Source organism: Chanos chanos, chromosome 4, assembly GCF_902362185.1.
Source record: "Chanos chanos chromosome 4, fChaCha1.1, whole genome shotgun sequence".
Taxonomy (NCBI): Eukaryota; Metazoa; Chordata; class Actinopteri; order Gonorynchiformes; family Chanidae; genus Chanos; species Chanos chanos.
Window position 1 is genome coordinate 40,513,482 of NC_044498.1, and position 15,615 is coordinate 40,529,096.

The 15,615-nt window shown below is 38.0% G+C and overlaps 3 protein-coding genes across 4 annotated transcripts; 2 read left to right on the forward strand and 1 right to left on the reverse strand.

The window, feature by feature from the left end:
• The first annotated feature begins 48 nt into the window (after nt 1–48).
• dennd10 (DENN domain containing 10) lies at nt 49–6,477 on the forward strand. The gene is made up of 10 exons (XM_030771402.1): nt 49–167; nt 664–733; nt 931–1,127; nt 1,375–1,454; nt 1,825–1,973; nt 2,293–2,404; nt 2,708–2,808; nt 3,899–4,006; nt 4,502–4,596; nt 5,015–6,477. Exons 2-10 carry the CDS (start codon nt 688–690, stop codon nt 5,180–5,182), a joined length of 1,056 nt encoding a protein of 351 aa, XP_030627262.1. The 5' UTR covers nt 49–167; nt 664–687; the 3' UTR covers nt 5,183–6,477.
• A 464-nt stretch (nt 6,478–6,941) lies between these two features.
• sfxn4 (sideroflexin 4) lies at nt 6,942–11,043 on the reverse strand. The gene is made up of 14 exons (XM_030772561.1): nt 11,001–11,043; nt 10,691–10,756; nt 10,341–10,403; nt 10,226–10,252; nt 9,984–10,038; nt 9,840–9,865; nt 9,627–9,680; nt 9,483–9,545; nt 9,173–9,241; nt 8,967–9,057; nt 8,485–8,600; nt 7,933–8,018; nt 7,360–7,477; nt 6,942–7,235 (listed from the first exon to the last, which is right to left on the reverse strand). The coding sequence occupies exons 1-14, from the start codon at nt 11,037–11,039 to the stop codon at nt 7,158–7,160; spliced, it is 951 nt and encodes a 316-aa protein (XP_030628421.1). The 5' UTR covers nt 11,040–11,043; the 3' UTR covers nt 6,942–7,157.
• A 565-nt stretch (nt 11,044–11,608) lies between these two features.
• On the forward strand, nt 11,609–15,182 carry prdx3 (peroxiredoxin 3). 2 transcript variants are annotated; one of them, XM_030771094.1, is made up of 7 exons: nt 11,609–11,686; nt 12,132–12,249; nt 12,980–13,121; nt 13,456–13,591; nt 13,859–13,962; nt 14,224–14,389; nt 14,861–15,182. In XM_030771094.1, exons 1-7 carry the CDS (start codon nt 11,651–11,653, stop codon nt 14,909–14,911), a joined length of 753 nt encoding a protein of 250 aa, XP_030626954.1. In that variant the 5' UTR covers nt 11,609–11,650; the 3' UTR covers nt 14,912–15,182. The 2 variants fall into 2 exon arrangements, with proteins under 2 accessions (XP_030626954.1, XP_030626955.1); XM_030771095.1 differs by having other exon boundaries at nt 11,651–11,694; nt 12,137–12,249.
• The last annotated feature ends 433 nt before the right edge of the window (nt 15,183–15,615 follow it).

Below are 15,615 nucleotides of genomic sequence, written 5' to 3' on the forward strand. Positions count from 1 at the left end.
ACAACGCAGCTGCATATCTATTTCAGCGTTTGGAGATATTTGCGGAAGGGTAGGAAGGGAGTGCATTAACTTGATTGTTTTATATTGTAATGGCTAGTTGTCTCCAAGCTATTTTTTCCTGACCATACCCTTTTATCGACGGTAACATGCAGAGTTAGACACACTCGGTAACTTCATCATTTTTAATGTATTATATCAAGCCAAGCACCCAATCCTGATGCATGCTCAACTTCTGATGATTTCTTCCTCAATTGGTGGTTTAAGTTAAGGCTAGCGTTGGGTTTAAGATTAGTTTAACCATTCGTATTAGATAGGTAAATTAGACGTCCACCTCGTAAAGTTGGTTAAATACGATAAGTGCAAAGATGCTTCCTCAGTTTCTGTGCTGATTTACCTGGTTTTTGACAGCGCCGTCTTGCTGTCTGTTGACAAGAGAATTCAGACTGTGTGTTTTAGACTGGAGTTGTCTTTAGTACTCTACATAAGATTTTGCTTGATTCATCATGTCATTCATTCTGTTAGCATCACATACTTTTTCACATCGTTAAGATCTTTTGGGTCGTCAGGTGAATGGGGTTTTGTCGTTTGTGAGCAGTAATTTTGGCAGTGTTTAATAAGTTTTGAACCGTTAATGAGCCATCACTTTTGTGGCTTTTCCAACAGACAGACGTGGAAGAGGAATGGAATATGGCGGCAACTGACACTCAGCTGATGTTGAGTGTCGGACTCATCGGTAGGGCAGTTTCATGCATTTATTACATTGTGTATGAATCGCTTGCGGCGACGTCTTGTACAAAAGGTTAACAACCTAAATATAATCCTTGAGTTGGATGTCAATAATGGATACGGCGACGACGATTGCAGTGATGATAATATAATCTGTTGCTGTAATTTTGACCATTTATCTTTCTGTCCTGTCCCTGGAAACAGAGAAAGACGTGAATGCGGATACTCTGTGGGTCTGGTGTTTTCCATCAGTAAGTGCTGAACTGAGGGAGGTCCTGCTGAGAAAATGCTGTTTGACGCAGGACAGCAACGAACTCCATACGTTTGTGTTCGGACAATTCTGTCGTACTTGGTACTACATCACCACTGTGGAGGTTCAGGAGCCCACAGTCTTAAACAAGGTTGGGACCTTGAGCTGTATAATTTCTGTATTTCCTTCTGACGTATGTCTGTTGATCATTTTACAAATGAAAATGTTAGACTGTTGCTGAATGAAGTTTATATTTACAACAAATGGAATACTTTTCCCAACATTAACATGCATTTTACAAATGATTTCTCTTTCCTACTGCCACGTGAAATATTTTAGCTTGGCCTAATTTTAACTTTGTTTGACATTTAATGAGCTTAAACATTTATATTTTCTAGGTTACACATTTTTCAGTAATCATTACAGCCAAGGACTTTAACCCAGAAAAGTATGCTGCCTTCAGCAGGGTCCTTTGCAGGTATGACAGCATTTTATTAATTTGGGGTGTTAAATTCAGAGGATTTCAGTTCACTCTTGCCTAACTTTGCTGAGGAATACATCCATATGTCTTTTGACATACAGAGGAATAGGTTATAGAGTTTTAGGTCATTTTCTGTGTGTGTAGGATTAAAATACAATGCATCAGTTCACTACTTTAAAGAAGAGTGTCTTCTTTCTCACACAGAAAGATAGCTCAGGGAATGGGTTATTTCAGATTTGCATTTTTTTTAATCATTATTCCTCCCAGTCATATACCACACTGAGTAACATATGGTCTTTGCATGTGTTAAATAACAGAGCTGCCTGTGCTTTACATTTGATCCTTAATGTCATGACTCCATTCTCAGGATGTACATGAAGCATGGGAGTCCGGTAAAGATGATGGAGGGTTACATTGCTGTGCTGACAAAAGGCATCTGCCAGAGTGATGAGAACGGTTCATTTTTCATCAAAGACTATGATGTCAGAAAGGCTTACCTGGCAGGCTCAATTAAAGGTCAGAAACAATCACATTATGCCAGCATTTGACTTTTTCTTTACTTTTTATGACACGGTTACTTAATATACAGTTTTACATGTAGCAGCAAATGAAATAACCTATTTGTTTCTTCCTCAGTGGTAAAAGTTTACTAACTGTTAATTGCTGGTTCTGTTCTCCATTTCTTTGTGCTGTAGCAGTCATGAGTATTTCATGAGAAGTATTGGATAATATCAAGATTTTGGGGAAAATGGTCTTGTTATTAGCATCATAGTGTCTCACTGAGATAAGTGGTAGGTGGATAAGTCACCAGTAGATGTCATATCTGCCATTTCAGATGTGGTGTCTCAGTTTGGAATGGAGACTATCATTCTCTACACAGCGCTTATGCTGAAGAAGAGGATTGTTGTGTATCACCCCCGAGTTGAAGCCCTGTTGGAGTTTACGAGGTGACAGCCAGTGTTCTACACTGTGCCACTCATAACACTGACTAGAATATCTCTCTGATCTGTCTTTTCACAGTGTTCTTTTGAGACTGGCTGTCAGAGTTTCTTTTAGTCTTTTTTACTTTCACCTGTCATTTTATGACCGAAAGTCGGTTAAACGTCTCCTTTTCAGTGAATGGTCTCATTCCATTAATATTAATAAATACAAAAGGCAAGGTCCCCATTGTTATCATGATAGTTCATATGATCCCAAAGGATATAGAACAGTTAACAGGATGTGTCCCTTTCTTTCCTCCGATGAATCAGAGCGCTTCCAGCCCTGACATGGCACAGGAAAGACTGGTCTATCCTTCATCCATATGTTCACCTGAACGACAGAGAGCTGGACAATTTGCGGCTGTGTACAGGTACTGAGGTCTTCAATGGCTCATTCTCTACTGGGATCAGGATAGAAACTGCTGATATTTACCTGGGGGGGGGGGGGGGGGGGGGGGGGGGGGGGGCATACAAAATAACTGGATATTTGTAAGGGAGGTTTACTACTCCAAACAGCTATCTGCCTCTCATAAATGGCAAAAAATTGGAGGTACAAGGGGAGAAATTGTACATCTACTAAGGGATGCAGTTGTTTTGTACCGAAACTAATAACCATGGTTTTGTAATCCCCAGTCTGGTTCATTGTCTTTGTGTGGTGAACTGTGGATTATTTTTTTTTCCACCTCAGCTCTTATAAGTGAAGTTTTTTTTTTTTTTTTTACCTCAAATGTGGTGCCAAAGCACAGGGAGTACATATTCTTTGTACAGGAGAAAACTCTACACTGCTTGTTAAGAATAATGTCATTCATAATTTGAAGCCGGTATGACTTTTCTTTTTCTTCTCATTTCTCACTGCAAGAAATGATATACAGAATGTTTATCAAATGGTGCTCATGTATTTTAACTTGGCAGAAGGTTGACATTGTCAACTGAGTAGCCATTTTTAATAACAACAAAACACAGGTTGTCATTACACAGACCATAAATAATATGAATAATGTTTTGATATATGAATCCACTCAAATGAATAAAGTAGATCTAGTCCCTAGGCTTCTCTCAGCAAGAATTTTTTTTTTTTTTTTTATATCAAAGTAGTCACGCACTCATCTGAAAAAGGTCAAAGTAGTCTGTCATTATTTTACACTTGTCACATGATTCCTTCTCTGCTGAAATTCCCTGCATTGGGGATAGTGCAAACATTGCCCTGTCTCATTTGGAATTGTATAGCTTCAAATTACAAAGAAAGTAAAACTTCAGTTCTGGGTTGGTTCAGTTTTCTCTCAAGTCAAACTGTGATACAACCATACCTGTGGTTCAAAAACCAATTCAAACTGTGAGTCAGGCGAACTGTTAACAACTCTACACCTACAATAGTAAAGTAGTAAAGTTTTGCAGTAGTAAAGTATGTGACAAGGCCCTCAAATCAGTTATGCACTCATAAATGTCTTGTCTTTTTTTAAGGCTATGTTGCCGGGTTTGTTGACCCAGAAGTCAGTAACAGATCGGACCTGTTTGACGTTTACGTGAACCTTCCTGACAGTGAGATCACCATATCCCAGAGTGCCAAAGGTGAGAGTGAGCCTCCCAAGAGCCTGAGTATAAGATCAGCTTATTTGTATGTTTTCTGAATTTAACGTGTTAGATATATGATGGTGATTCAAATGAAAACAGTAGAGTTGGAACAAATTTACAACTTCATATGTAATGTAAACTCTGTGCTTAGCGGATATTGTTGCCGTAGAATGTTGTTGACTCTATAGAAAATAACTAAATATTATTCAGACTTATTTGAACAAACTTTTTTTTTTTTTGGATAAATTAATCTGTTTCCACTTGAATCACTTTAATATTCAACTAGAGGACCCCGTTCCTTCTAAATCTGCTGCATTTGAATCTTTACTTGACTCTGCCTCATCACTGTTCTGAGGTAGCAGAATTATCATATTTACTGTCACTGTGAAGACAAAAATAAAATAGTCAGGTGTACATGACTACATGAGGGAGGTATGATGGGTGGAAGTGGACAGTAGTTGTCTTTATAAGTCTTTTATTATGTCCATTCAGAAACCATGGCGATGGGGAAACTCCATAAAGAGATTGGTCACTTCATCGTCCAGTCAGCAGAGGATACTGACCGAACCGACGCTCAGGTCATCAAGGTAAGCTCTGATTTTGAGAGAGAGAAAATCTCTCTCTTTCCCTTTTCTGAATTTAAGAATACAAGGTTTAACTATATCTTTTACAGAAAGGGTTTGCAATCAGGGTCAGGGTTTGCAATCAACTTTGGGATGCAATTTACTTGTGAGTGTGTCTGGAAATTAAAATCTTCTAGTGAGTTATCCTAGACATCACTCAGAAAAGTAGATTTCAACACCCACCAATACTTGTTGCTCTGAGATTATTTTTATAAGATAGATATGCTTTTCCGTAAAATTACGTCATAAAAATGCAGTTTGATTCTGCTCATGGGCTGTGAATGACTCCAATGTTCCACAGTTAGTTTGAATCAAATGGCATTTCAAAATATCCACCTTAACTCCCTTCAAAAACTAAGGTACAGTGATGTTTTTCTCTTAGGATATTTCTGTGAAGACACGGGAGATTCTCACAAATTTAGTGTCTCTAGCTGAAGAGTGTGAGAACTCAAAACTCACCTTGGAGTCCCTGAAACAGCGACATTTCCCCCCAGCAACTGAAAACTTCCTCTTTCACCTGGCTGCAGCAGAACAGCTTCTTAAAATTTGACCAATCAGTGTTCTCCAGAAGCAGGTGATGTCACAATATGAGGAAACAGTGTCTAACCCTATCAGTCAAGAACAAGCACTTAAATATTTTTGTACATGGTAAGAGAAAACAGGTTTTGGGTTCAGTTATGGTGAACATTGATAGCTGTGGAAATTACTATGATTTGGACTGAAGTGGGACCTGTTACATTGTGATACCGTGTCCATACTTTGTGGTTTGATGTAAATTAAGAGTTTTATGGTTATTAAATGCTTAATATGAAACACAACTATAAATTCACATGACTAGTGGATATCGATGACAAACCCCTTTTCTTAGAAAAACTTTACTGTGCTGAAGAAAAAGTATTTATAAAAGTCCTCATGGCCCCCCTGTCTGGCACATTTTTTTAAAAAAAATTTGTTTGGCACAAACACATCTGATTGAGCTTCTTAGCTAACGATCAAGCAGTGGATCATTTGAATGAGGAATGCTAGAGGAAGGCCGAAATGTGAGGTACAGGGAATCCATGAGGACTAGGACAAAACACTCTGCTAGAACATTCCACAATGTGTCATCTTTAAAAGAGCGCATCATCACAGATTTCTTCCTAACTAAGTTAAGACGTCGAGTGAAATATCATCATAACCTTTTCCAGTTGATTTTAATGTTCAGCCTTCAGCTAAACCGTGAGTGCCAGACTATAATGAACTTCCATTCCTACAGGGCAGTCATGGTTACAATCATTTGTCTTGAATATGGAGGATTTTACAGTTTTCCTCATGTACTTGTTTGCATATGGACTGCTCAGTCCCTCCTTCATGATTGTTTCTCTGTTCATACTGCCATAGATTTTGATATTTTAAAGACATGCTTTTACGATTCTTGCTCAATTACATTGTAAGAATTGACCATTAACACCCTTGTTATCAAGGGCTAATCTTTGTGCCTATTCAGAACAAAAATGATACACTGTACATTTGTGCAATACGTGCTGAGATTGAACAAATATTCAAATGTATTTTCTTACATGCTGAAAAGTTAAGTTGTAATAAATAATGTCATATATATTGCATGCAAGCTAACACACACATGAATACATTGGTTCAGATTGTTGTTTAGTAAGATAACCCAGCTACAATGTGAAGATTGCTGTGAAATTCTAGCAGTAATTTAGAGAGAAGAAAATTAATAAAAAGAATGCAAATATATGACAGCAATATTAAATTTTTCATATGATTTTTTAAAAAGTGCTTAAGTAAGGTGTGTGTATTTCCTGAATTGTCAACAATACATTGTCAATACATTTATCAGTGCAATGTTCAAATCCATCCACTAATGCATAAAATACAAATGCAGCTATTAAATTGAATGAAATTTTAAACCCTCACAGCCTCAGTTCATTGTTGTGAGACCACAGTTTATTTTATAAATATTTTGGTAGAATTCTCATCACTGTACATAGTTCATGATGAACTTGGCAGAAAGTCCTCTGTAACAGAACTGCATGCACTCTTCAGCCATTCCGTCAAAAAATACCGGTAACAATAATTTAAACAGGTCCTTTGGAATAGCTCTCACATGTACATAAGCTCCACATTATGTTGTTATAAGCACAACAAAACCACTGACAAATCTAACTCAACAAACATAAATTCCTCTAATGCAGCTGCTTTCAATTTCTGAATATGTATGTATGGATTCTACCTGTTTTATGTACAGTTTATGCAGTGGTTACAGAGTCCTGTTGTAGGATTACTCAAATAAAATGTTAGTAAAATAAAAAAAGTGATTCAAATGAAAAACAGCAAACATCATTTTCACCTTCATTTGTACTGTAAAATGACTGTATGCTTTTTCTTATGTGGAAATTTCATCAACAGTTTGAATATTCGCATAGAGTTTGCTCCATTGTTTTCAATCACCCTCTTATTTATCTGACTTCTTCTGTCACTGTATCGTATTTACCAGAAATGCAGAGCGATAAAACACAGTCTCACAGCCCTCTGTGGTAATACACCTCCTCCACCATGTCCTCAGTCTGCAATTCCTTCTCTAGACACTCCTTCTTAATCTGGAAATAGAAGATAAAGTGAGTTCATTTCAGATCGTGTGTGTGAGAGAGTGGGTGGGTGTATTTTCATACTCAAAAAGGTTTCAGTGTAGCGTAGTGAGTGGTGACAGGCTGTTTTGTGCACCTTGCCCATCTGTGGGAAGAGACTGAAGGAGACCGGGATCATCAGACCCAAAACTATAGCGGTGCTGATGTGCCGAACAGGTGCCAGCAGCATTGGGTTTCTCTGTGCAAGCCTTGTTCTAGAGCAGCAATATGACATTAAAGTTTAATAACTGTATATGTTGATTCAAGATGAAAAAAAGTAAGATTGTAACATATATATATATATATATATATATATATATATATATATATATATATATATATATAGCTGGAGCTGAGGAAACTTCTCACATTTTAGAACAAATATTTTACAAGCACAACCGTTTTAGCGCTCCATATCTAGGATTTGCAGACAGATTCACAAGACCAGCAGATGCTTCTTTACTTATTCTGTTTGCCCACACGGAATGCTTTTGTAAACCAGACATGCTGAGGTTAGAAAAAGTGCTGTTTATGTTAAAATTTCAAGATATCTTACTTGTGTCTACATCATATATTATGTTGAGGGCAATTACTCTGTCGTTCCTACTGGGGACACTATTTGGATCAATGAATTACATCTATCCATACATCCATCAGTCTATCCTTTTACCTGCGGAGGAGGAATACCAGCAGGTTGGGGACTGCTGCAGTAGTGCCCAGTAGTACAGCTCTGGACACAGCAGTTTCCTTCACCGCCTGGTGAGGAGAGACAAAAACACAGATTAACTGGCTTCATGTAACCAAGCTCAGGCTGGAATGGGCCTGGAGCAATAATCCACAGAGTGAAACACTTGATTGGACAATTATATAATGCAGTGTTTTCAAAAGATGAAAACAGACAAACAAGCCAAACCATACAATGATCCAGGTTTAAAAGGAAAGTAACACTTATGTAGATAAGGTGCACTAATGACAATGTTGTTAGTGTGGAATAACTCTTGCCAAGAATGCTCATAAGTCAGACAAACTTCAGGTTATGAAAAAAAGTCAAATGTTGTGTATCTGAAAGTTATGGTCATGAAATATGATCATCCCATGAGCTGTTTTCACATATCACCGTTCAGTAGAAGAAAACATTGGAAATCATATTCAAACCTAAGTGGATCATCTGTAAAATTAAAATGTTAATATCATGTTCCTTCAGCAGTAGTGGAATGCTCACCTTTGACCCAGCTGCCCTTGAGATCCCAACAGCATTTCCTCTAGAATCAAACACCTGAATTCCATTCTCAGACTCCTCATTCCTCACCAGAAGGACGTTACAGGCAGCTAGGAAAGCTAAGCAATAAAGGGTTGACCATTACAACTACGGATATCTGAATATGAAAAGTTACATTTGTCTAAATACACACTGTAACCCTGGAAGATCTTAATAAACAAGATTACCTCTTTTTTCTGTGAATGATTTTCACTTGACAAGTAATAACTTGTCATCCAAAGCTCAGTGGACATTGAATATTTGAGGTACAATTACATTATGTATAATGTATTATGTATAGTATATTAAAATTTCAAATGTTACATTCCATTGTAAATTACATGAATTACAATTTCATGTAAAGGTCACTATAATTCAACACCACAAAACAGTATTCTAAAAGCAGCTTAAATCAAGGGTGGTGCTGACTTAACTAGGACTCTTACCTGAGAGCGGTATGGGTAACACAGACCTGAAAAATAACTGAACCACAGTACTTCTCAGCTGCAATCGCTGGATCACTATCTGAGGAATCGCCTGAAAAGCACATCATGTGGTCAGAAGCATTCCACTCAAGTTCAGTACTCAACAGACAGACAACAAAGACACCCATCACAAAGCTGAGACAATTCATTCCTTTAAAGTCACTCACCCCAGCAAGCGTTGAATATCCAACTGTTCCCACAATGAGAATGGACTGTTTTAGAGATGCTGTGCTATCCTAGATAGGGTGAGACAGCTTGACTGAACTATGCTTACGTGACTTGGTCAAAAAGGCAAGACAAAGAGACGCATTCATTCGTTCGAGGCTAACAGCCAAAGCAGATCTTTTTTTCATGGCAAAAAGGACAGTTTACAACTGACAGTTTTGTTCACTTAAACTAACTTGATTAACTGGACACTGTACATTTACGAGTTTGTAAAACAAAAACAGTGATCAGAAAATATAAGTTCATAATTACCTTTGGACTGGTTGCATTTCTGTTGGCAAAATTAAACCCGGCAGAATAACTTTGGAGCAGAAACTGTTGATGGACAACAAATATGATTGTGTTGCCATTTATGATGCACATATGCATTGGGTTAATATCTCACGTTTGTCTTACCTGCCAGAAAACAGCAGGTTTCACCCCTCTATGGGGCAAAAAACTGGCAACAACCTAGAGTAAGGTAGAGTGGAAAATAAAAATAGGACATATATTTCACATTCTGAGTGACAGCTCTGAGGAATAATAAATGTTTCGTGATATTAAGATATCTGTGTTTGTTTACATTACATGAGACTCATGTTCTACACCAACAGACTGCAGACCACTCACCAAAGGGCCTGATATAGGCAAAAATGCTGAAAAAAGAAGATTTGGCATCAACGTTAAGACAGCATCTTACATGTGTCGGTTAGTGACTTTAATGTAATATTTTAAATAAGAGGACCATTCTGCAGATCAGATGATTATTTTTACCTTGTGGACGGAACACAGGTGAAATAAGTTTTCCAGTGTCAGGGTGAACAGAGGACTAAAAACACAGAAGAGATTATTTAAGCACTACAATCACAAATTGCAACTCCAAATTCCAACTCCAACTCCTACATTACCAAATGCTTTACTATACTTTATTCATAGCTGTATTTAAAGTATACAATTATTAATAACAGTTATTTGTGAAATATCAGAAAATAGTTGAGCAGTCAATCTGTACTTACAAGTGACAGTAACCAAGCATCAGTGACCTAAAATAAAGTACATTTTGAAAAAAACAAATGCAGTTAAACAGATCTAAAGAAGTATAATAATAAATAAGTGGTTCAGAATCATCACCTTTTCATTCTTCAGGGGATTTGCTTCAGTGCTGAGACGAGAGCGAGCTTTTTCAATTTCAGCCTGGGGAGACATGTGCAAACATTTCCCTCATCTTTACACATAGGTACATGCTAGAACGGTAACCTAGGACATGCATAACACACAGTTTCACATTGATTTTTAGCTTTATTGAGAAAGTCAAATTTTATTCATTGAATAGGCCAATGTGTCCTTAACTTTTTTTAATTGTTATTCTGATACAGCACTACCTCATCCACTCAGTTACACAAATGCATGATAATCAGCTATACATTCATTTCAGCAGATCGGGTTAAACCTGAAATACAAAGTTAAGACCGCTCACTCACATCAGAGGAGAGGATGGAACTCGGGTCCAAGACACTGAACCAAATCCGCAGTCGATCCAGGAACGACTGCAAAACCAGCATGAAACAAACTCAGATAGTCCTCTAGCAACGGTCATGCACACATGCACATACATATACACTGGAATCATAACACGAACCCTGAACAAGATTCAGTGGATCAGTTGTGAATCAGTTACGAGAACGCAGGGATCAATGAAGCCTAATATTATTTAGTATAGCCACTGGCACTGTTATTCTTCTTACTCATCCATGAACAGGCAAGTCACACGCCATGCAAAATAAAACGCACCTGTCCTTTGCTCTGCCAATACTGTAAATTAAGATCCATCTGCACGTGTCAATAGTCCCTGGCACTTATATCGAATTTAAGATCAAAGATTCCTTGTGGACCACATAGCAAGCATGTAGCTGAAACAGCCTCTTTTCTCACTGTTAAGTTTAAGGTCACGTACAAACTACATTGAATAGAGTTCCTTCAGCACACTTCCCATTACAACACGTGCTCTGTGCAAGTAAGCCAATGAGCTGCAAGTTGCTGTCGAGTGTGTTTAGAGCAAAGTAATGCGGCATTTTAGCGCACAACTAGTGGCAACTTGTATCAACTGACATAAAAAACATTTTATGAAGAAATCGTTTGAACCTTGACATCAGAAAGAAACTCTAAAATAAACTCACGAGAAGCAGTGGTGTCTAATGGTCAGAAATGAGCAGGGAATAATAGTATTAAAACCTTTGGGAAATTATTCTTTGGCATTGTTATCAACAGAGTTAACAGAAGGATTCTACAGTCATTAAATGAAAGTTTATTTATATCTTGAAAATTATACGGTGCAATGACTTGTCCATGTGTGAGTGAATTGTCTGTAAATGTATGCGTAAATAGTGTGCGGTCTTGATTCCAAAAGTACTAAGACACTTTGCAGTTTTTGCATTTTCAAAATGGCGTCCACCTTGATGAGAGTCCTGGGGACTTCTGTAAGTGTGTTTTTTTCTGTTTGTATTTTCGTTCTGGTCGTTTGTTCCGTTGTGCACTTGATCATATGTTTGCACATTAAGGCATTTATGTTCAATTAACTTAGTTGTCAATGCAATATTGTTCCGTGTCTGTTGTTGGGTAATCTTCGAGCCAATGCATTAATATCCACCGTGTTCACCTTCTGGACAGACTGCTTGGCAGTCGGTAGTACCTCACGCTGCCAGCAACATTTAGTTAAAGCATTTGATTAAATATTAACTGGACAGTTTGTAATATTATATTTCCATACGTGGGTATATCTGAAGTTGTGTATGTGGTTTTCTTTCTTTCTTTTTAATTTATTCATTTTTTCATGGTTCAGTGACTCACTTTCCCATGATTTATGCATTCCAAGTTAACCCGAAAGTAAATTTCGCGGTCATTTTCTTATCATGTTGATAACAGGCAAGCAGGGTTGCAGCCCACAGTCTGAAAGCGATCTCGTCTCAGAATGGAGCGTCTGCACTTAAAGTAGCCAGGCTTCTCCCCTGCCCAGCTGCACAGAAAGCCTGCTTTTCTACAAGTAAGTGTAAGCCTACCTCTAGAAACCAGCAGATAGCTCTGGTAGAGATATACGGCTTAATGATATGCAGAATAAGGAGAACTGAGCTCTTTCATTTTTTTTTTTTTTTTGACAAATTGAATACTTGTAGAGGACACTTTGAACACTTTACAGAAGCTCTGGCAATTAGCTATATTTTCATCTTTTAACATTGCTTCAAGTTATGGTCCTGTAATTTACATACCATACACAATGGTAACTGCTACACAGTAGAACTTTTTAAAACCGCACCTCCATTACAACTTGTGCAGTTCTTAGTGGGTACCTCTACTGCAGTCCTGGAGGTCTGGAATCCTGTTAGTTTTCATGTCAGAAAAATGCAATGTTCTCTGGTTGTCTGAAGAGTGTGCACATTTCTCATAGTCTAATTATGTGGTGAGAGCACATTTCTCATAGTCTAATTATGTGGTGAGAGCAAAAACCAACAGAACTCTGGACCTCCAGGACTACAGTTTAGGAACCCTGTTCTAAGTAATGTCCTAGAGATTCAGGTAAAGTGTCTCTGCCAAAAATTGCTGTCTTACTACCAAGTCTCCCCCTTTAATCTCTGAAGTATGTCATAAAATTGCATTTCAGTTGAAACATTTGAATGGGATGGCATTTAAGTAATCAGTTTTAAATACAAGAAACAGTACAATTCTAAAAGAAACTGTCTTTGTCCTGAAGTAACTAAATTATTGTGCGTTTGTAGGCAGTGCTCGATGGGCCCCAGCTGTCACTCAACATGCACCTCACTTCAAAGGCACTGCTGTTCACAATGGAGAATTCAAAGAGATCAGCCTTGATGACTATAAGGGCAAATACCTGGTCCTTTTCTTTTACCCGCTTGACTTGTAAGATGTCAATGTTATTGCACTATTTGTAGGTTATGATCTTTTTTATTGATTAGTAAGCATTTTCAGGTTATATGTCCAAATGTTCATCAGTAGAACCTGACTATGATGATCTCATTAATGTGGATAGTGGCTCTGATATAGAACTACACCAAGACTCCAGGAATAAAGAACACAATCTGAGTTAAACTTTCAGTGCCTTTGTGTGATCCATACTAAAGCAGTTGTTTTCTTTTACTGAACAGGTCTATGTGACACATATGTGTTGAACTTTGTCTTTGGTCTGTGTGTTGCATCATTTGACTTTTTTTTTTCTGTTTGTTTTCCTGTGCAGCACATTTGTGTGTCCGACAGAGATCATCTCCTTCAGTGACAAGGCCAGCGAGTTCCATGATGTCAACTGTGAAGTGGTGGGCGTATCTGTAGATTCTCACTTTACCCACCTGGCATGGACCAACACTCCCAGAAAGGTATAGCCAACCGGAACTGGGACGGACTGTAATGAAATTAAAGTTACAGGGTAGCGAAGGATTATTTCAAATGTCTTTTTTTGTATTCCAGTTAAAAAAAAAAAAAAAAAAAGTATGAGTCTAATAGTTCATGTTTTAGAGCATCGTGGTTGTATTTTTTTAAGACCACATCAAAGCAGACAGTAACAAAAGGCGTTTTATTACTCCTCTGTCATACGAGCTGCACACCCGTTACTGAACTTTACCCCTTCTCTATTGTTCTCTTAGAGTGGAGGGCTTGGTCAAATCCATATCCCTTTGCTATCAGACCTCAACAAGCAGATATCCAGAGACTACGGTGTGCTTCTCGAGGGGCCAGGCATAGCACTGAGGTATTTGCGGGGTTTAAAAAATACATGTACTTGTTTCTCTCAGAATTGAAAACATTACCAAAGACTTTATTTCATCTTTTGTCTACATTTGGAGTAGTTCTCGCTAACGCTGGCTTTTAGGGTTTTGTGGATGTAGATTTGACAGGTTGTCCAGTGACAGACTCAGTCTAAGCGTCATAGTTATTTAGTGCCTGAGCTTCTTCTTGTTCTTCTCAGTGAACTTTTTACACAGTTTTGGTTTATTCCTTTCCTCCTCCACAGGGGCCTGTTCATTATTGATCCTAATGGTGTGGTCAAACACATGAGTGTGAACGACCTGCCTGTGGGTCGCTGTGTGGAGGAGACCCTGCGGCTGGTCAAAGCTTTCCAGTTTGTGGAGACTCATGGGGAGGTGTGCCCTGCCAGCTGGACCCCAGAGTCCCCCACAGTACGTTTATTCTTCGTCAGAAACCGTTCTTTAGGAATAAAGAGAACGTGAATCCCCCCCTTTTTTTATATGTATTGTCCCTTTTACCATTAACACGGTGCATTATGTTCATAAGTTCATGAGTAGAGCCTAACTTTGATACTTTTACTTAAGCACTTTGGAAAAAATATAAGAAAATATAAAAAACCCAGGGAAATACATAGGCCGTTTTGAGACGTGTGATCAGAAGATCAGTCATAAATTGGCAGGGTTTTTGTCCACCATGTATAGGTAGGCCTGACATCTTTATGCTGAATCATTAAGAGTTCAGACAGCTTTTTTAAAGTAAATGACTATCATATATTGTGAGTGCTTCTCTTCATTTCCAGAAAATAAGACAGAGAAACTGTCTGAACACCCTTAGATGAACTGAGAATGGTTTATTTCTTGTTTTGGTTATGTAGCATAACTACCCTTTTTTTCTGTTTCCAGATTAAGCCGACTCCTGAGGGCTCAAAGGAGTACTTTGAGAAGGTCAACTAGATGACCCTGAAAAATCAAGTAGAAAATTCAGAAGCAGAAACATAGACCATAGCCGAGCTTTCTGGGAGACAGCACTATCTGGATACATGCATCTGTCCATTCAGTTTACAGACATGAAAACCTGCCGTTGCTCTTTGACAGAAACACAGATAAATGAACAGATCTTCTCTGTGATAAAATAGCACTTAAATGTTTGCTGAAAATATTCTTACTGTGGATTAATGGATCATACTGCTAAGTTTGGCTAGTAAATGACCATTGTTAAAATGAAGTGTCATGAGTCAGTTTACTTGATCATTTCAGTATGTTGTGGGGAAAAAATAATGAGTAGTATTGATGGAAGAACGACACTGGTTCTTTGTGATGCGATAGTGGCATCTTGCTACTACATACATAGTTTTTAGGCAGCGTTTGTATTGGTTATACCCATTAAGGCATTATTACTATAAACTTGGATATGTCTGAGAAAATCAAGTGCTGGAAGCCCTTATTGTTCTCAGGTATGATTTTTCAGATTAGAATCCAAAGTGTAAACATGCACTCCACAGTACATCCGATATCATCTACAAAGTGGAGTAAAACACATGGCTTGACATTATTTGCTGGTAAATTTTCATCATAGGCTCAAGACACTAATAAGGCAAGGTGAGACTACCATCAAACCATTATTTTATTTCTTTCACTGGGAAGTGCAGACATAGATT